Genomic DNA, 22964 nt, shown 5'->3' with positions numbered 1-22964 from the left:
ATTGTCAATTTCTAAGTGAATATTTTTAAAAGTTTGTTTATTGTATGAAACAAAGAAAATATGTAACATATTTACATATAATTTATAAGTTGTTTAACAAATTTATAATAATTATAACAAACTATATGATCTAAGTATTAAATAATGAGCCCAGAGCACCTTCACATCACTCAGCCACATATATACACACATATTATACACTTCATAATTACTGAAAATACACTATTATTTCATTCATTGTTAGAAATGACTTCAACTATATTTCAAACCATTATCTTTTCTGATATACAACAATATTTTAAAACTCATGTAAAAAAATCTTTTTATTCTCAAAATAATGCCAGGAATATTTTTCAGCACTATAAAATATAGAATATACAAATATGAAATAATAAATCAACAAAAATAATATGTTTTTCTTTAATTCTAAGTGTGTAATCAATTTATAACCGAACACGTTTAAAAGAAGAAAAAATATAAATTTCGAGTGAAATATTTCAAATTTAGAACTCTAAATATATATAATATTTTTTAAATCAGGTACATATTTTTTTTCCCCCATTTATTACAGTGTAAATTTATAATATTTAGCACTTAACATTAAATATTTTTACACATTTTCATTTATGATCACATCAATTTAACAATTTGATTACCATTGGACATTACACACAAACAAAACAAAAAAAATTAGCAATGTATCAGGTATTATATCATGCCTTATACTTGAATAACTAGAACTATTGCGAACATTCCAACAATTTATTAAATTATAAAAATTAAAACAAAATGATTAAATATAATATAGTATAAAAATAGCTGACTACAATTTTTAAAAACGATGATTACGACACATTGTTCTTTGACTGTCATGACTCGTAGTAACACCCTGGTGTATTAAAAAATATATATATATCCTTCATATTATATTATAATATATGCCCATGAATAAAATTGTGCTGAATTAGTATTTTTGTTGTTTACCCATTGACCTATTTATTCAGCCAAAATGCAAAACCATTAAAAATTACGTTGTACACCTACACTATTATATTAAAATATATCATTAAGGAATTAATTTAAAATTTTTTTTTTCCTGATATGTATTACAAACGGCTTAACTTTGTTAATATTGCTTAACAATATTAAGAAATTAAGTAGTTGTGAAATATATTATGGTGGTCTCTCGAAAGTAATATTATTTACAACGTGGTAAATAATATATTGTGAGATCACCTGCAAATTGTCTTTATATTTTAATATTTGTAATTACATCTAATATTGTATGGTTAAAACCATTTCATTTCAAAATAAAAAAAGTTGGGTTATTTGAATATTTAAGATGTAATAATCATGTTAAATCAACAATTTACTTGTAATGATTGCAATTTTTGTGAATAATGTTCTCTTATATTTGCTTATGACCACTTATTTCAACAACTTGTTCTACCTGTTTAGATGTATTTCCTAGAGGTCCTTCATATAGCATCAACAGCACCAAATTAATGCTTATAGAAGATATAACTGTATTATTCTTCTCAACATCAAGCAAAGCCTATTGATTGAGAAAACTAATTTGATTATCATGATAATCACTTTTAAATTGTATAAGTACTTTGCATAGTCTCCAATTAAAAGCATGAAAATCTGGTAAATTATTATCGGACACTTTTTGAGTAATCAATTTGTTATTTTCATTAGCATTAATTTGAGATTTAGTGGTAGCATTAACTTGAGATTTAGTAGTAGCAGAAAGTACAACGACAGCCAAGACCAAACAAACAATAAAAAAAAATATATCTAAAACCAAAAGTAAAAATATTGTATTTAAACATTGAATAAGTTATTCTGAGTTAACAGTTTAAGCACTTGCCTTTCATTGTATCCAAAGGTGTTTTATGAATTTTAAAAAGTTATAAGACACAGAAGTATGCATAAGTTTGACTGAATAAATTTACTACTATAATATATTAATTTAGTAAATAATACTTGCCAGTTTCCAAGATGAACCTTGTTCACTATTAGCTGAATAATTGGTTCTATACTTCTACATATTTATTAAAAACAAGTTTTCAAACTGACCCCACATTGAGGTATTAAAATAATGACTAGGTAGGAAAGGTAAGATTATTGTGCATAATCTTATCAGTGTAATGGACGGGAATACTATTAATTAATCATTATAGAACACATTATGTCATAGATATAAGTATATAATCTTCATACACACATCATACAAATAAAATAAGTAATTACTTTAGAACTTATAAGAAAAAAGAATACCATAAACAATAAACATATTCTATTCATTTTTTTGCAAATGAATATAGTTTTTTGTCAAACATTTATGAATGTTTCTTCAAAAGTAATCTTAAGTCTCAAATACAAAATGTTCTGTAATATCAATAATTGGTACTTTATCTCTACGGCATTGAACATAAATATGACCTAGTCAAATGGTTAGATAAAGTGTACATTAAGTTAAACTGGATAGAAAAAGATTGAATTGATGTATAAAAAAATTATAATAATAGAGGATTCAATGTGTATCTCTAATCATCTCCTGACTGTGGACTGGCATCACCATTCTTCTCTCTTGATGGTGAGCGAGATTTTTCATCAGGTGAACGTGAATCGCGCCTAGAATAAAAACATATTTTAAGTAGATACACTTAAGTAAATAAACAACATAGTATTTATATAAAAAAAACACAAAAAAAAGTAAACATTTTATATATAAACCGATTATTTATAAAGTATGATATAGTAGAATAGTTCAAATTAATTTTAATAAAATAATACTTCTGATTAATGTCAACTTTTCAATGAATTATGATTATTATGACTTGATATATTGAACACATTGTCATACATAACATGTTTAATTGTATGTATTTGTAGAGTATGGGGGTAAACATTTTATTTATGTAACTTTTTATTATATCAAGACTTCCAAAAATAAAATTTTTAATAAAATAGAACACAAATAATAAATTAATCTACACACATTTTCGATGTGTTAATTTAGTGTATGAGATTTACTTAATACGCTTATTAGATATTGATTGTCAACATGACTGAGACCTCTTTTTATCTATAGATCCTGAACGGTAACACAATTTAGAATGAGCTGGTAATCTAAATTTTAACATGAAATATAATATATTAACTAGTAATGTGAGGCTTGCAGTCCTGTAAAGTATTTGAGTAAAAGTATTCAAATACTTTTTTAAGTATTGAATAACTTTTTAAATACTTTCAGCATGAAGTATTTTGAATGGTATTTTAAATACTTTTTTTTTGTATTGAATACTTTGGTTTTTTATTTCAAACATTTTATTTTTATTCGAAATAATTGGTTGGAAAAATATTGTTGTCCACTACAACAGTAGAATAATAGTTTTATTAATATTCTGTATTTCTGTGTTAGCCAATCCCGAAGGTTTGTGAAAACCAGATTTCTAAAAATAGTTATTGAATAACAATATTCTCTTTGAATTATTAGATAACTGTTGATAATATCAGATATAATGCCTGCCTTAATGGTTATTGGTTATGCGGGATTACGGGAATACTGTAGATTATTCCACTATATAGCTGCAGCCTGCAAGCCTGCAACGTTTTATTTATTAATTTAAAGACTTGTGTAGTAGTACACAAGTGTACAATGTGTCTGCCTGTCTGTTGAAAGTGTGATTTTAAGTTTTTACAGTGTTAAAATCAAGTGAAGTACCTAATTACCAACATAAATAAAAATTAATTACTTTTAGTTCTAATATGAGTAATTCTAGCCATAATAGTGATGATGAAAGTGCAGCAGAACCGCACAACGCATCTCTTTCGACTAATTCTCTGCTAAATTGCTGTTTACCATAGCCCAATTACTCCAAATATTTTTAAGTGCTACGAATAATAGACGAAAAGTTTTTTTACAAAAAACTTGAAATTAAATGTTTGATCTGTGTGGGTACCAAAGTACTTAAAGTTGATACACGATCAAACTTGAACTAAAGAAAACATTTAAATGTAAGTAGGTACCTACTATCTATACCTAGCATATAAATATATTCATTTACTTAATAAGTTATTATATATATAAATATTATTATTAATTGATGATAATATTTCATATATATTATATACCAGATGTCCAGTTAGCAGATACTTATAAAAAAATATACGTTTTTAATAACCTAATAATTATTCATTTATCTGTTTTTAATTATTTTATTAGTTTGACCGTTCATATTTTCAAACATTGTAATTAAATTATTAAGTATTTACCTATTCAATCTGTCATAATATTTATTTGTATACATGTGTCTATATTACAATATTTAGAAACCTACTTTAAAAACCATAAGTATTTGAAAAGTATTCCAAGTATTTGAGTAATATTTGAAATACTATACAATTTAAGTATTTGAGTAGTATCTTAAATACTTAAAAAAATTGTATTTGAGTATTTACTCAAATACTTTTTAAAAGTATTCTTTACAAGACTGGAGACTTGTAAATTTACCTTGTAAAATTTTACCGGTAAAGTAAATTTACAAAAAAAAAAATGTACAATTTACATTTTTTTACTGTTCAAACAATGGAGTGACCACTTTATTTAAATGATTTTGTATTTTTTATCAAGATATTATAATTATAATACAAATCAGGAATTCTTTTAAATGATAATGACCGATTTTTATTTTATTTTACTTAATTTTTTTTTTTGAAACAGGTTATTGTCAAAATTATTTTTATTTTATATTTTACTATAGTTAAAAATTATTTATTTTTATTTTTAATAAAGGGATTAAATACTAATGCTTTATTTTATATTTATCTTGCCTTCTTTACATAATATTATGAAAAAATTCAACAGGTACACTATAGGACAACAAGTACACCTAAATTGAATTTTAATAACAATTTACCAATTTTACCGTAAATGTAGTAAATTAACTCGGTTTATTATTACAAATTTTTTTTGCGTAAAATCCACATTACATATCTAATAATATAAATTATAACTCATTTAAGATCAACAATTTAATTAAGTATAAACTATTTATATTCAAAACAAAACTATTAGCCCAAAATTTGGCAGCGGTAAAATAAAATAAATGTATAATAATTCAATTATTAACTTAATAAGAGAATGCAATTATTAGGAACAATATTAAGAGGACGTGATACCTGCATGTGTTGTCAACATCTTACAAGTAAGTAACATAGCGAATTGTACGCTCAACAGAACACATGTAACTCAGTTAGTTTAAAAATTAGAGTGAATTAGACACCTCTTATAAAATCTAAAGGTTAGATAATTATCTAGGCAACCTCATGGGTTTTTATTATATTTTAATTTGAACGCAATATATGAGTATTTTAAAATTGTAAATTGTTTGTACATCTTAAAATTCTCATTACTTGCTTTAAATTAAAATATATTAAAAAGCCCATGAGGTTGCCTAAATAATAATCTTATATTTAGATTTTATAAGAGGTCACTTCATTCTAATTTTTAAACTAACGGAGCTACATGTGTTCTGCTGAGCGTAAAATTCGCTATGTTACGCACTTATAAAACGGAGACAACACATGGGGGTTACACATCATCGTAATATTCGATAGTATTCGATAATATTCGATACTTCTTAAATTAAGAATAAAAAATAATTATTATACACATATTTGTAAGGAGATTTCGAACGAGGCTCAAACTTTGACTTCGAATGGCTTCGTGACCTACTTCTAATCAAAAATAATAATGGTACATAAAAAATGTTAAAATAAGTTAGTTTAAGCATTAAATTTCACCTTGAACGAGAGCGTACACGCCGATGTGAACGAGTACGAGAACTAGAAGGACTACGACTGCGCCTGCCTCCGCCACGACCGCGACTAATACTTCTGTCTTCTAAGAGTCTTACGTGACGTCCATTTAATTCTGTATCATCCAACTTGTCCAATGCATTTTTAAGATCCAAATAGGATGCAAACTCGACAACACTACATAAAAAAAAAATAATATATTATAATATGCTATTATAGTATTTTATGCTATTATTCAAATATTCACCCTTCATTTTTACGTTGATTATGTGCATCAGCATAAGTAACCTCCCCAGCTTGGCGCATGAAGTCCTTTAAATCCTATGTCCAAACAAATTAATAAGAATAAGAAAAAATAGAACATTATGTAGTCATAAATATACAATTACACATATAAATTATATTCTTGTTACTAAATTAATAATTCTACGCCAAGTACAATTTATCGATTTTACATGGAATGGTATTGAAAAGCGACTAGGCCTCAGACCATGTGTGGAGCGGCATGAATGGGGTCATGAATGGGGGTTAACCAAATTGGGATGCTAATCGGCTTGTATGGTTGGGAACACCTTTGGTGGTTAGGCCGATCATCCTAGGCCCGGAATGGAATGTGTGATATCGTACTGTTGTGGCCTATGTGCCTCATAGAGCCACTCTTATGTTATCGGCCAACGATCAAGCGTTTAATGTCATTAGTATGGACATCAATCGAACCCAATACATTGTGGTGGCTCTTTAGAAAAATAATATTACATTTTTTTTTACGTTTAAAATTAAGTTGTTTAATCAAAGCAAACTTAGATCACTATTCACTTTATGATACTAAAAATAAATATTAGTATATAACTTACACAATTAATTATTAATATTAGTTATTATTCTTGTTATAATACTGGGTAATGAAGAGAACAGCAAAATAGTTTTATGATTTCTTTTAGATAACAGAGCTATTTATTACAATATTGTTAAACCTTAAAAGAATTGCAAGCTCTTTCCTCATATAATATTATTGATTGAACGTTTATCAGCACCTCACAAAAACAAACCATATGTGAAAAAAAGTTCAAAAGGCATTCAAATAAAAAAATAAATCTCCAAAATTAACAAATGGCAAAACAAAAATTATTTTAAAACATCAAATCTAAATAAATAATAAAACAAATTAACATCTATATGATTTCTTACCTGCCAGCTAACACAACTTGACAAATTTTCAACAATTAATCTATAATTTGTTCTTATTGGTGGACCATACCTATCATTTCTGTCATCCCTAAAAATTATAAAAACATATTTATAAACCAACAATAAAATATTATTTTTTAATATGGAGTTTATTAAATTATTATAATTTAAAGCGGCAGAGGCCTTTATTTGTTTATTTAGCAACCTACATACTATAATTTGTATACATGCTTTAAATTTTCAATAATTTAGCGGGTATATCGAATTCTGTGGTATACTTATTAAGAATCACTCATAATATCAATTATTAAATATCAACAATACGAATACTAAAATACCCAAGAACTCAGTAAACATATTAATCTAGTTAGCTTGTGAAACAATTGCACAGGAGCAGGACTAAATTGTTTTCTATCATATACTACTCATTTGTTCTTAAAATCTCACATACATCTCATGACTAACCCACAATTTGTTCCATCTATTTAAATTAATTAATACATACCTAGAATCACGACGAGGTCGTCTTGGAGGAGAAGGTGATAAATCACCACCTCGCCGTAAACCACGCCAAACATCACTGCCTCTTGGTGTTCCACGAGCTCGTTCAACAGTAACTCTATAAATGTGTGTTGATTGTAGATTTTTATTTATTTAAATAATATTAATTAACTATTCTATTGTAATGCAACAATTAAGTTTGATTAACTTTTATGTAATGCATCAATAGTGAGCCAATGGTCCCTGAACAATGATTTAGTGGTCCATGATGAAATCCATTAAATTTTAGTGAAAACATAAATAAATAATCAATTTTTTATACAACCCCTGCCATAAAGATACTTGATTTATGCATATGACATTAGTTTTTTGACTTAAAGTTAGAAGTAATAAAAGTTAGAAAAATAATTACAAAATAAAATAATAAGATACTAAACTTATAAAAACACAAAGTTATATTTGACTGATAAAAGATTATACCTTTTGCCATTGAGTTGACAGCCATTCAATTCATATACTGCATCATCAACATCACGGTAGTTATGAAATTCCTATAAAATTATTTTGCATAAGTAAAATATATAAAAAAAAGAATGAAACAGTACAAACAGAACACTTTAATTACTAAATTTCCTATTTTGTATTGGTATGTATTACTGAATATTGTGCATATACCGAAGACTTAAGATTACCTTCAATAAATCCATATCCATTTTTAAGCAATATTTCTTTAATACGGCCAAATCATTTGAAAAACTTTTTTACATCCCTTTCTTGCACACCATAAGGAAAATTACCAATATATATATTCTTGAACCACTCTCCATGCTAAAAATACATTTTAAAAAAAATGTACACTTACCACAAAAGCATATCCGTTCTTCATAGCAATATCCTTGACTCTGCCAATTTTCTGGAAAAACCTCGAGAGATCCCTCTCGCTAATGCAATGAGACAGACCGCCGACAAACACCCTAAAGCCATTACTCATTTTGACCTCTTAAGGCATAAGTCACCAAATGCTTAGATACAACTTCTACAGCTGAATAGGCCCCTGATAACAACTACCATATAAACATCATATATTATAAGCCGCACAAATAAGTGAATGTATTGTAATCATACAATTTTGATTGTAAAGTCATTAAAGAATATAATTTTTTTAATAAGATATAAACACAGATGATAGGGTTACAAATGAAAACCAATAACATATTGATTAGAACATATGTTAATGCATTTGTCAGGACTTCCTGTTACATCCTGTATAATGTATATCATAGACAATTATCTTTAACTATTATTAATCCAGCCGTATTTTCTAGATGAATAACCTACATTTTAACAAAATATTCTTTTAACCCTCAATTAAAAATACAAAAATAAATAAAATAAAAAACCCAGGTACCAGTTTTATTACTGTCAATAGTAACAAACTGTAAATGTAAAATCACATAGGTTGGAAAGATGTATTATATTATAATTTTAGGTATTGTAGCAGTACATGTGCAATGTTTTCAACTATAAGTATATTCTTAAATCAATGTTTTAATATCATAGAACTAGATAATAGAAAATTAAATTGTCTTTTTTTGGAAATTAACCTACATCTTTGTAGATAACTGGGAAAAACTAATTATATGGTAGTGGTCAAAAGGATACCACTTCACAAGCTATCTAAAATTACCAAACTATTTTTATTCTATACCTAATCCCAAAATAAGTATTGTAAACACCTAACTAAAATAAATTAAATTATCAAACCTATGAGAAATAGTTTACCAAAATACATTGTAGCTAAAAATTAAATTAAAGGTTAATTATTATTTCCTTTATTATCCTGATTTACTGGTATAATTATTTTGTGATTTAATAATTTCATTTTATAACTATTTATTATAAACCATCGTTCATTTATACTATAAGAGCAGTAAAAATATATTTTTTATTATAACTAGGGTTTGGATTTGAAGGCAATATAATCAATAAAAAAAGCATTTAAAATGTAAAAAAAGGCAAAAAAAGGCATTTAATTTATATAAAAAAGCAATTCAAAAATATATTACAAAATGAAATATAATAACTAGTAAGTAAAAAAAAAAAAACCCTACCATGTACTTTGATAAGCTGTCTTCAGTAAAACGTTGATGGTTTGCATCTTGCATCATATTGGAATAAGATATTTTGCAATGAAAATATATTGTGTTAATATAAAATACGTAAGCTAAACATTAAATAAGAGTACCACACGGATAGTATGCTAAATCTAACTGTTATATAACATTTGACAGGGAAATACAAAAACAAATGTAATTTGTAGATACATCAATAAAATAGTAAAAACAAACCTTTAGAAATGGTGGTGGGTAATATAACAAACTAAGGAACAGTATAACTCAAATTTATCAAACTCAAACTGAATAAAAAATTGCAATTTGGTATTAACCCACACACGACGCAATAACAAATAATAAGTAACAAAATTGCGGAGCATGGACGATGGACGATCGGCGACCAAGCATACTATTGAGTACATGGAAATGAACAATAAAGCACAGGCGCTTTACGTTAATAATGTTGTAAAATGTTTATATCAAAGAGCTTATAAATGTTTACACGAATGGGATTGAACCCATTATGGTACTTTTCCCAAAAGTGCTTGGATGAAAAAAAAAACGAATAAACGGTATTGTGGTTGTTACCGTTACTGATTATGTGCCGGAGTTAAAGATATAAACACACTAGCTATTGATTATCGTGCGCAAGTGTATCATCTTTCATTGTAGTGCGTAATAATCTAATAAATATTATTCAGCGTTAACGATACCACAGAATAGATGAAATCATCTGTGACGATACTATCTTTAATCGTGGTAGTAATTAATCAAATTTGGTCAATACTCAATACTCAATCGGCCATTTATATTTGATATTTTGAATTTTAATATCGAAGTAAACAAACATTGACATAATATTGTAATTTTAAAAATATACTAAATAGTAAATAGTAAATTGTAAAATTGTTAATACTTAATGCTAAATTCAAATATCAACATTTAAAAACCGTGATTTGTCAAATTCTGACTTTGGACAACTGAATTATTGACTATTGGTAGAGTATCAATATTATATAATATTAAATTTAAAATGAAAAGCTCAAGAGTCATAGAGAAGAATATCAAATATTGAATTTTGAACAATGTATTGTTTCATTATTCAAATTGAATTCATAATTTCGGTTGTTTTTATTTAAGACTCGTATTGAAAGAGAAATATTTAATAAAGATTATATAGACTATGATGTAGGTAGCTACAGATGTGAAGGCTCAGTAGAGCATTTTAGTTTCAGGTAATTTAGTATTTTAGTATATCATTATACATTCAATAGCGTCCACCTAGTATGATAATAAAAATATTAATGTTTATGAATTATGACGTTATAAACATTTTAATCTAGGAATAGATGAGTTCCAATAACTTGATAACCTGTTATCAGCGTTTCCTTGTTTACGCACGTCTATTGTTTGATTACAAATTTCAAGATTTTTTTTTATATTTTTGTTTTTGAATATAGGCAAGTAAATTAAATATTATTATAAAAACCATAAATAATTAGGTATTATAAGGTATTTAACTATATTTTACAACGCAAATTCATATATTATTCGAGGATATAAATGTATAAAGTACGTTGGGGCACTGTGCGACAGTTGATCTCGTGAACTATGTTCTTTTATTTTATTTTAATTATAAACGCCCAAGGGCATAGAGTACAAAGTGAGTAGAACAGATTAACTAACTATCATAAATACAAATACATAATATTAACAGTTAAAGATTATAAGTAAATTATTACATCACATAGCTATAGAGAGCACAAAAAAAAAACAATAAATTAAATGATTATAATTACAAGGATACATTCAAACAATATATTAGTTAATAGTAAGTATTATAGGATAGTGTTATTGGTTATTCAATATTAATGCTTTAAGACATGTTTTTAATTTAGGTAGTGAGTTGAAAAAAAATCAAATGTTTCTATCTTATTTCCCAACATTAACAAGCGGGTAACTGGAGCGAAAAGATAATAGTTTTTTTATGCGTTGGAATCTGAAATGTGGGATAGGAGCGTAGTGTGATATTAGGTACATTAAGAGGGATCGAAAACAGAATTTCTGGACTCTTTTGTACATTATGGTAAAATTTGTATTTTATAATTCACTTTTTTATAATGAATATATATAATAATATATCTTATAGTTAAATTAAATACAAATTGTATGTGTAAATTAACATGTCAATATTTTATATTTACAATCATTCATAAGTTAGTATAGCTAATTTTAATTTCATTAAGTTATTCAAGGTGAGTAAACATTATTTTAGAATCAGGTTAAGTGGATTCTTATATTATTCCATATTTTAATATAGTTTTGTGTGTCTCACTGTGTACTGGGTTGGGGTACAATGAGAACACAATTTAAAATTAACTATTTTGATAACATCTTAAAATATATTTAAGTTATGAGTTATGTTATTACATGATTTAAATGCTTAACACAATTGTTAAAATAAATTATATTTTAGGTATCCTTTTTTTAAAATTAAAATCACAATTTATTTTTAAAATGTTTATAAATTATGTTGGTCTTTAAAGTATTTTAAGTTTTTATGATTCAATACAAATAATAATTGTTACATAATTTTTGTAGGTTTTGATAATAATAATGTTATAATATTATGATGTAGATGATATCGTGTGATATGTTTAATTAATTTATCAAATACCTGCTTCATACAAAGAAAATATCATTTAACTGATATTGAAAATAAAAGCTAATGTAATACAGTTAAAGTGATAACAGTAAGATTTTTGTGTTAGTATTTAATCTTTTGATTTATCAATTACCTAGATAGAATCAGTACAATTGCTGTTTCAAAAATGACGAAGGTCAACTATCGGTACATAGTATTTGAAAACTAGTAATCCTTGGGATAAAAATATTCAATTATTGCCGTCCAGCATTTCTACAGTTGTTGAGTAAGTTTTATAACTGATGTATGCGTATCAGTGGCATGGCGAACTTCATTAACTTATAAGGCACAATAATTTATATTAGTAATTATAAATACTTATATAAATAATTACGTATTTACTTAAATGGTAACTGAGAATGATTGGCTTAGTCTTAGCGTGTACTTAATAAATTATTTACTATAATATGTGAAATGCCCCTGGCCTCCAAGACACCCACCACTCTTTAAGCTGAAGCACGTGCCTCAAATAAAGTCCTTCACCACGCCACTGATTCGTATCATTGAATTCGATAATTGTCAATTCAATCGAATAATACCATATTATCAGTTATTCAGAATGTAAATTGGGTTTTTCATATTCTTTGAACAAAATTTAATTTTTATTGAATACAAATTACCTACTTATTATTTGTATTTATATATTTTTAGACCCAAAAATAATGCAGCTGTATCATCAGAAACTCCATCAACTAGAAAACAACAAAATAAAGTTTAGGCTTTAAATTAAAATATATACTGGTCATTAATACTTTAGTGTCTTCACTGTTATATAAATGTAAATTGTCCTTATCACAATAATTTGTTTTCATCCATATAGAATAAGCATTTATTGTTATTAAATAGGAACACTACAACCACAATGGTCAAACAGGATCTGGTATTTGTTGGCGACGAAGAAGAAAAATTAATTTCCATGAGAGTTTTAGTGAAAAAGGTAAATGTCGTAACAAAAAAACATATCATTGTTCTTTATGCTTTATATATTTTTAAATTGTGTTCCAGGGTTTATCACCTCCAGTTTTGATATTTTTACAATCTAAATAGTGTGGTAAAGAGCTTTTTAGTGAACTAATTTATGATGGAATTAATGTAGATGCTATACATGCTGTTATAACTCAACAACAAGTGAGTTATAATAATGAAAAATAGATATATATATTTTGAACAATATAAAACAACTTATTTTCAGAAGGACTGTATTTTTTTCAATACAATAACAATCTTTCGAGAAGGAAAAATATGGGTTTTAATTTGTACAGAGCTTATGGGCCGATGTATTGATTTTGAAGGTGTAAATTTGGTAATAAATTATGACTTTCCATATTCAGCCATTTCATATATTCATAGAATTGGTAAGCCAGGATGAGCAGGACGTTCTGGTCAGGCTGTCACATTTTTTACAAATGACAACAAACCAATGTTAAGAAGGTAAATTTGTTTATTTTTATGTAAAAGAGTTACTATATAAATAATTTGTTATTTCTACAGCATTTCCACGGTAATGAGGGATTCAGGATGTCCAGTACCAAACTATATGTTAGAAATGAAACAATTGCATACCAGAAGAAAATTAGAAAAACAGTCTATTGAATAAAATCAGAGCAAAACCACAAAGATATCATAAGTATCTAAAAATTGATACACTATAAAATTAAAAAATTCTTTTTTCTCATGCCAATGACAGAATTAAAGGTTCAAATAAAGTCAGAAAATCCATGAAAGGCTAATCTACGAAATTGTTTTTATTGCCCTAACTAAACAATGGTAAATTATATTTCTGTTAGCAATATGAAATATATTATTTTTTTGTGGTAAAATTTAAAAAAAAATGAACTATAATTTAGGTGGGCCCCAGTAAACATATTAGAATTGTGGCTCTGTTGGAATTTTCTGTTAAGTTGTAAAGAAAACTAAAAAATTATCTGTGTAAACAATTACATAATATATTTTATAATCAAAATCTAACATTTTATTGTTATGCCATGGTTTATTTATCACCTGTGAATTATTAGTAAAAGATTTTATTTGCAATCAATCCATTACTTGATATTAAACTTTTTAAATATAAAGTTATGATTTAGTGAACGATGGTTTTAAAACACATGATTACATTTTTTATGTAGTTAAAAAATTTGGGCGTATTCTAAAAATATGAATCGTCTATAAAAGTTGATTATATCATTAGGAAAAGAAAATTCTGTATGATTATAATATACCAAAGTTTGGGCAAAATGGCATTAATTGTCCATACCAAAAATTGTATCACATATAAAAATGCAATAGAAAAAGCTCACCCAAAAAAAAAACTACAACAAAATCCTGCGAAACCAGTCACTCAAGAAGTATCTTTTGCACAGATGGCCGGTTTTGAAACGAAAAACAAAAGGGAACCAAACCCATATACATTAAAAATTGTAGGATTGTTCTAAAAAATAATTTGTTGATCATTAAAATTAAGTTTATATTATTCAATTAAATTACAATAACTATTTTTCAAATGCAATGAAACGCTTTTCTTCAAAAACCATTTTTTAGTTTCTCTATTTAAATAGAATGAACAGAATGAATTTATTGTAAATAAAAAAGTAATTAGGTTCTAAGTTAAGATTTTTTTTTGATAATTTAGCAAGTCTATCGGCTAGAACTAATTTAAATTCATTATCTAAAAAAACATTTAATTTTTCACAATATTTAGTTTTGATGAATTTTTGAAAGAAGATGTGTGGTATTTTTTCTGATTTTCAATACGTTAAATTTTAAATTACTCTCGTTTTTTTTAAAAGTGTTTTAAGGTTGGTTTTCTTTTTTATTTGTTTATTCATATAAAAAAATTGTTTTTATGTAATTTTATTCAGTGGTACACGGGCATCAATATTTGTCATGGGTTTTTATGATTTTGCAATATTGCAATATCTTAAATTTTACTAATTAGTAAGTTTTATTTTTCAGCTAAAAAAGAACTTAAACAGAGTTCAACAACCAACGAAACAGTCTTGTACTATAATTAATTCAATTTTTATAATTCAATTTCAATAATGCAACATTATTATAATAATAAGTAGTTTTATAGAACTATAAAATTAATATTTCTTTATTTTTACTGGTTCATTTACATACATTACTTCTCCCTCATTATAATCAGGGTTTGAGTTGAGTCTTGAGTGACACCTTGTCACTCAACCCTAAAGATTACATTACATTGTGAACTTATTCTTTATGTACAATATTATACCTAATGTATATTTTAGCAGAGTTTAACATCAAATTAAACAATTCTCGACTATCTATAAAATACATTTTTTACCTACAGTAAAATTCTATAAATAAAATTTTTAACAATAACTATTGATTATTATTTAATAATGCAACACTATTAAAATGAATACACAATAATATAACAATACGTATTCAGTATTGCTATGTTTAAAATATTTTCTAAATATCATGTAGCTAATAATATTACTATATTAGGTATATTATATAATCACACATCTGGAAAGCTTTAACACTATAATATCAGAATAAAATCTTTCATTTAGTTCATGAATTTTTGACTTGAGTTTGTTCACTAAATCTATAGAGTTAGGATTCTTTATTGAATCTATAATAATTTCAAATTGTGCTTTTTATACATTTTTTCCGCGATTTATATATAAATCCTGACCTCCAAAAACATGTACCCATTATCTATTAATTTATTTTTAAATAAAATATATTTGTGATTTAATTCAATATCTTTTGGTTTTATATTTCTTTCAGGAAGAGCTTTGTCAAGTTAATTATTTGTGTAATGGAGTTTATTATTGGTTCCATGAGGTTCTTCTAGTATATCATCTAATTGATCTTGAAATGCAGCATTTTGAGATCGTGTTTATTTTTGAATTATTTCCGTAGATTCTAAACGATGTATTATATTTATGTTTTGTAATATTAAGGTATCTATTTTTTGGATTAAGATCAGAACTATATTCACATAAAATCTTAGATATTGAAAAAGAAATTAAAAAAGCAAAGGTGTTTAAAAAAAAGTGGGTAAGTGGATGTCGCTCTGATGTACAGTATGTTACAAGTGGGACAATATATAATGGATTGCAGTATTAAACTTGAATTCAATGATATAATATCATTGCATAAGAAAAACGATTCTGAGCGGAGACGGTTTATGAGTCTGGATTTTTTAAATTCTTATTATTTATTATATTATAATATTATAATTTTTCATTCGTTGCTACGGTGATATACAAATCTTTAAAAATTAAAATCTCATTTTAAGCGGATTTTGTAATTCGTCGGTAGTTTTTCCCGTGGCATTAAATAACTATTGAGAAAAACGAAAAATGACCTCTCTAAAGTACCATCTTGATCCAATTTGCTAAAAGATAAAGTACTATAATATGTTGAAATCGAAGCACTTCATCTGGTAGAAATTTTGTATACAAGATATAAAAAAAAAATAATAATAATAAACACCATTGTAAAACCACTTGCTTCCTCGCACCGCTCAGAATCTAAAATGTAGTGGAAAATAAGTTATGTTTTAATGATTCTAATAATTGTTTATTAATGCCCAAGGTTAAAAATATTTATAAATTAACTTTTTTCTAACTTATTTCTACTATTGTTGTTCTTGGGAAAACAAAAAAAAATTAAAAATAAATTTTTTTACCCATAGTTTGCTTGATAATAGGTAGGTATCCTATATGTAGGACAGTAGGAAAATAAGGTGTAATATACAATGCGATAAACCGGTGTCCTACATATAGGTCACTGGGAATGAATAGGTTTTATTTAGAAAAAAGAAGCATGATATTTTTACAGTAGAACAAAACAAAAAAGCTTTAAGTGCTTATATAAAAAATTTATTTTGGAAAATGGTATTGATATGAAATATTTTTGTAAACCATCTCAATACATTAATTAAAAATCATAATAACTAATTTAGGTTGAAAATATAATAATGTTTTTATAAGCAAATTTTAGTTTATTAATACCAATTTCATTGTGTGATCTTCTGCATATTGTTTTGTTTTGCGATCTTTTTACGATAATATAATGGTACATTTATTTTTATTTACTTTGTGAACTTTTTATGATATTTTTATTTTTAATTATTTTGTGAAATTATTATATTTTTATTTTTATGTTATTTTTGATATTGAATAATTATGAATAGCCCAATATATTTAGATAGGTAAGCTCCGTAAGGTAGATTTGGTACATTTTAATACGTTTGTTTTAACTATGGTTAAAGTATCTTAAATAAAATCTGGGCATATTTTTAATGTACCTATTCTTTTTCATAAAATGAATTGGTCAAATATAAAAAAAATATAAATTGAATATATATATTATATACTAATTTCTTAGGAACCAATGATTTTTTTTCCTGAATACAACGATCCGTGATTTCTCACGGAAATCCAAGATCTTAGACTCCGAAAATATGCATTTTTCAATCCGTAACATTATATTCCGGATTATAACCCCCTAGTTTGTATGAATATGTTTTTGACTTCCTTTTAATTGCTATAATTATTATTGTCTGTGGTTAATTTGTTTACATTTTACGTTTTACACCATTTTTCTACGAAAGATATATAATTAATTTCTCCAATTTCATTATGTTTATTTTGTTTCGAGTTATTTTTATTATAATTTATATTATTATGTTCCTGAGCAAGATATTCCAATTTCTCTCTTGGGAACTCTGCAAGTTCTACTAATAATACATTTATTGTAAGCAAAATGTCCTGTATTATTTGGTCTGTAAGAGATTACGCGTAAAGAACGCACCCTTCTCGTAACTACTATCTCTCTTTTTACTTTTGTTATAGGTACCAGTTATTAGGCTATTCCAATTTTGTTATCTTAACTGTTGTTTCTAAAAACTAGAAAATGTAATGCATGGTTCCTCGTAAGTTGTTGGTGGAAAATAAAAAAAAGTTGAGCATATATTATCTACTGTGGTTTCTTATGAGGGTCTGAAGTTAGAATTTTGACAAAATTGATAAAAATCATGAAAATTATAGAATAATCAGAATTTTGTACCCTAAAGTACCATCAAAAAAAAACTTTGTACCACGACTGATTTATATAATAATATATACATTTTTCAAATCTCGGTTTCCAAGTATATGAAAAAAAAAAATCTAAATTAAAATTACCCCGTGCAACTAATATTTACAATGATGTGTGTTTTTTTTTTTATTTTTAAATTTTTTTTTGTGTCTGTCATCACCTTTTAGGATAGTAAAAGTGCTTGGATTTTCTTTAACAGTAACTTATCTGATAGGAAATCGAATCTAGTTGGTACTTTGGGGGGGTCAAAAGTAAAAATCAGATGTTTTCTAACGCGACGTGAAAAACAAAAGAAAAATTAAGGGAAAACGGGAATTTTTACGCAAAATCTGTTTTTGAGAAAATCGATTTTGGTTTTTGGTGCAACTCTAAAACAAATGACCGTAGGTACATAAAATTTTGACTGAATGTTTATATTAGCATTTTCTATACACCATAACATTTTCAAAATATTTTGACTTATTTTGAGCTGTTTACGGACATTTTTAGTTTTTTTTTCTATAAATATCAATAAAGTTTTATCTGTTAGGTAAAAAAGCTTGACAATTTAATAGAAGGCTCCTAGGTTATTGAATCAAAAGCAGATGAAAAAAATTAATAATCCTTAGTCACAGTTTTTATTTATAAGCATTTAAAGTTCAAATATTGACGAAATACCGAAAAATCACGAAAATTAGCAAATTATTTCGAGTTGAGAATTCATACAAATTTTTTTCTTCAAATCTAAGATTTGAAATTGTAATACAAGATTATCCGTAAGTTTTTCTACTTTTATCAAAAAAAAAATATCTTCAAGAAAGTAAAATTAAATTTTTATGAGCGTTTGAAATTCATATTTTTACAACATTTGATATTCACCCGATATCTCATGTAACGATTTTCTTATTTTGTTGTAATTGAAAAACGTATGACTGTAGATACCTAAAAATTTCACTGAATTTTCGTATTAGAATTTTCTATACACAATAAAATTTTGAAAATATTTTGACTCTTTTTGAGCTGTTTACGGACATTGTCAGTTTTAAATTTTTTTAGTTTTTTTTTCTATGAATATCAATACAATTTTTTTTGTTGGGTAAAAAAGCGTCAAAATTGAATACAAGGCTCCTGATATATTACTTAAATATCAGTTGAAAAATATTAAAAATACGTATGCACAATTTTTTTTATAAGCATTTAAAGTTCAAATTTTGACAAAATTTATCAAATTTATAATTTAATAATTATTTTGTAGTAAAAAGTTTATAAAATGTTCAACTTTTGTAGCTAAGGATTAAAAATTTAAAGCAAGGTTCCACGTAAATATGTTATATATAAATTACTTTTTTCACAATAATATCATCGAATATACTTGGTAATATCATAGGCTGACCGTTTTCGCTCAGAATCGTTTTTTTTATAAAATTATAATATTATATCATTGAATTCAAATTTAACACCATCCATTACAGTGACCCACTTGAAACTTACTGTACAGCAGAGCGACATCCACTTACCCACCTTTTTATTTATACATGTAATGAATAAAATAAAAATATAACTAGACTTCAGTCTTTTTGTTTAAATCACTTTACAGTGCTCTTAATTTATACTTTTGAACAAAATATACTAGTATGTGACCGTCGTTCTATTCCAACTCGATTTTTATTATTTTTTTTTTTTTCAATATTCCCCAAGGAAATTCCCCGAGAGGTTGGGGAATATTCCAGGAATATTCCCTGTTCCCGGGAACATTCCTTGGGGAATATTCCAAATGGCACACTACACACACACACCACTAACGATGGATGTACAATATTTCCTAAATCCAACCCCTTCAAAATGGTTCGCTTTCGTCAGCCTTACTTTTAATTTTTATCAAACATAATATAATATAAAACAAGCCAAAAAAAATTGGGTGAGGGCACGTGACCCCAGTGCCCACCCCCTGGCTATGGCACTGCCTAACCGTTATAACCGTACTAATATCCGATGAAAAAAAAAACAAATTTAACCCTTGAAATGTTCAACTGTTATAGCTAAGGATTGAAAATTTAAAACAAGGCTCCACATAAATAGGTTATTTATAAATTACTTTATTCACAATAATATTATCAAATATACTTGGTAATATCATAGGCTGACTAACCGTTTTCGCTCAGAATCGTTTTTCTTATATACAATGATATTATATCATTGAATTCAAATTTAACACCATCCATTACAGTGACCCACTTGTCACCCACTGTACAGCAGAGCGACATCTACTTAATCACATTTTTTTCTATGAATGTTAATAAAATTTTATTTGTTGGGTCAACATTTTTGAAAATGTAATTCAAGATCTCTCATAAGTTACTGTAATATCAGTTAAAAAGTGGTTGATTAGGTATTTGTAATGGATGTGTTATATTTGAATTCAATGTTAAATTTTGCAGTTGTAAAGCGATTCTGAGAGGAGACTTTGTGTCATCCTAGCATACTTGTACAAATAATCTAAAATTGAAGTTTCTTCTCCAGAAAAATGTTTTGAAATTTGAGCCAATATTTGTTAACCTTTGAATCATTTTTCCTGCTGTACCAGGTACTTGATTAAATTAAAAAAAAGTCTTCATTTATTTTTATGGTGGTTTATATTTATTGGTGTTTTTAATAATAACATGTGGCTTTTACCCACGATCTCCGCCTTGTAATTACCTATAGGTTCGCATTATTGGTCAATGGTTTGCTCCGCTGAGAATCTAAAATATTTACACTTTTATCTAGATTTATAAATCAATGATATCGATAGTAAAATAATAGGGATGAGTACCTTCTTTGTATAATTTTCTATATTTTCTATATATTTTCTAATATTTTAATTTAGGTTCTACAGGTAGTAATGACATTACTGAAAATGTAGAAAATAATCAACCGTGTTCTTCTGTTCTAAATATAATGAATAATCAAAATGAACAACCTACATCAACTTGTAAGATTATCATACAATTATATTGATACATTTTTGTAATTTAAATCTGAATATTTTCATTTAGGTTCTACAGGTAATAATGAGTAATACCACTGTAACTTTGTGTTATTAAGAAAATAATATTCAGAGCAGGACGTTACAGGCGCATGTTATGTAGTATTCGTTCTACAAACGTAAAACATAATATTAGAAAATAATTTTATAAAATTTGTTTTATATTCTGAACGGAACGATGAATGTATTAATTTTATAATGATGTGTGTGTGTTTTTTTTTTGAAATGTTGTGACTGTTGTCACTTTTTTAGGCAGTAAAATGCTTTAATTTTTTATTTCAAAATCTATATTCCGGTAGGAAAGTGAATCTAACTGGTAATTTGGGTAATCATAAGGAAAAGTTACGTATGTTGATTACATGTTAATCGTATATTATATTAAATTATAAATGAGATAACTCCTAAAAAATAAAAAGGTTTTTCATGGAAAATTATTATTAATTAGGTACTATAATATTATATTAGGCGGGCCTACCACATTGTAATTTCCCGGGCCGAAATGTTTAGATTAGCCGCCAGATTAAAATTATAATATAATATTATACATATTTATATTAATTATGTATGGAAAAGCAAACCTGGTACAATGTACTTAATAATATAATCCATATAATATGGGTATTGTATAAGAAATTCCCTATGCGAATATGTAGACACTTTTAGTTTTTTAGATTTGTTGGTCGCAGTATCAAATACTTATGAGATATGTACCTTGTTTAAATATTCAATCCTAAGCTATAAAAATTGAACATTTTATAAATTTATAAAAATAGAATATATTATTATTATTTTAGTTTTGGTCAGCTTTTTTTTAATACACTGTGCAACGTGATTGTATATTGTATTACATTTTATCTACGATTCGCGGAATCTTAAACTATAAAATGTAATTATTAACAATTATAATTATAATATGAATTGAAATATTTATTTCCACGTGATAAATAATTACTATTTGAATTCCAGCTGCTTTCCATTGTTATCATAGTACGCCTATTAGATGCATTGCATAATATTATATTATATTACATTGTATACACTTTAACCTTCAATATTTTAGATTCTGAGCGGAGCGAAGAAGCTAATGGTTTTACAAAGGTGTTTATTATTTTATTTTATATTTTTTTATATCCTGTATACAAAATTTCTATAACTATGGAATATATATTACTATACATGGAATATAAACCATCTCCAGTACAAATAATAAGGACGTACCTAAGTGTTCATTAAAAAACTCATAGGGTATTATCTATGTACAATTAGGAATCAAAATTTAATTATATTTTGGCGTTTAAATGTATACTATATACCACATTTTTATAATACAAAACACATTGAAATATAATTATAATAAAACTGTACCACTAAAATTAGAATAACTATATAACTAAATTTCAAACTGGATAATTAGGTAAACAGAAAAAACATCAAAACTTCTTCAAATCAATAACGAATGAATAGACAACCTAATGCTCAAACCTTATCAGTTTTCATTATTTAATTGTATAAAACAATAATTGACTTCACAGGAAAATTGAGT

General features: G+C 26.0%; 1 protein-coding gene across 1 annotated transcript; it reads right to left on the bottom strand.

The window, feature by feature from the left end:
- Positions 1-3068: 3068 nt before the first annotated feature.
- Positions 3069-8509, bottom strand: LOC132935726 (serine-arginine protein 55-like). The gene is made up of 8 exons (XM_061002342.1): positions 8381-8509; positions 7999-8069; positions 7523-7636; positions 7018-7105; positions 6077-6150; positions 5815-6006; positions 5683-5748; positions 3069-3138 (listed from the first exon to the last, which is right to left on the bottom strand). Exons 1-8 carry the CDS (start codon positions 8507-8509, stop codon positions 3069-3071), a joined length of 804 nt encoding a protein of 267 aa, XP_060858325.1.
- Between the last annotated feature and the right edge of the window lie 14455 nt (positions 8510-22964).

Source organism: Metopolophium dirhodum, chromosome 1 (assembly GCF_019925205.1).
Source record: "Metopolophium dirhodum isolate CAU chromosome 1, ASM1992520v1, whole genome shotgun sequence".
In the NCBI taxonomy this organism is placed as follows: Eukaryota; Metazoa; Arthropoda; class Insecta; order Hemiptera; family Aphididae; genus Metopolophium; species Metopolophium dirhodum.
The sequence above is the reverse complement of the archived record's forward strand: the minus strand, read 5'-3'. Positions and strand labels throughout refer to the sequence as shown.

Coding starts and splice junctions, on each gene's coding strand:
- LOC132935726 (XM_061002342.1), bottom strand. CDS start 8,509: ATGAGTAATGGCTTTAGGGTGTTTGTCGGCGGTCTGTCTCATTGCATT. Junction 5,749..5,814: donor CGTGTACGCTCTCGTTCAAG/GTGAAATTTAAT, acceptor ATTTTTGATTAG/AAGTAGGTCACGAAGCCATT. Junction 3,139..5,682: donor AAATCTCCTTACAAATATGT/GTATAATAATTA, acceptor GTTAAAATTTAG/ATTACCAGCTCATTCTAAAT.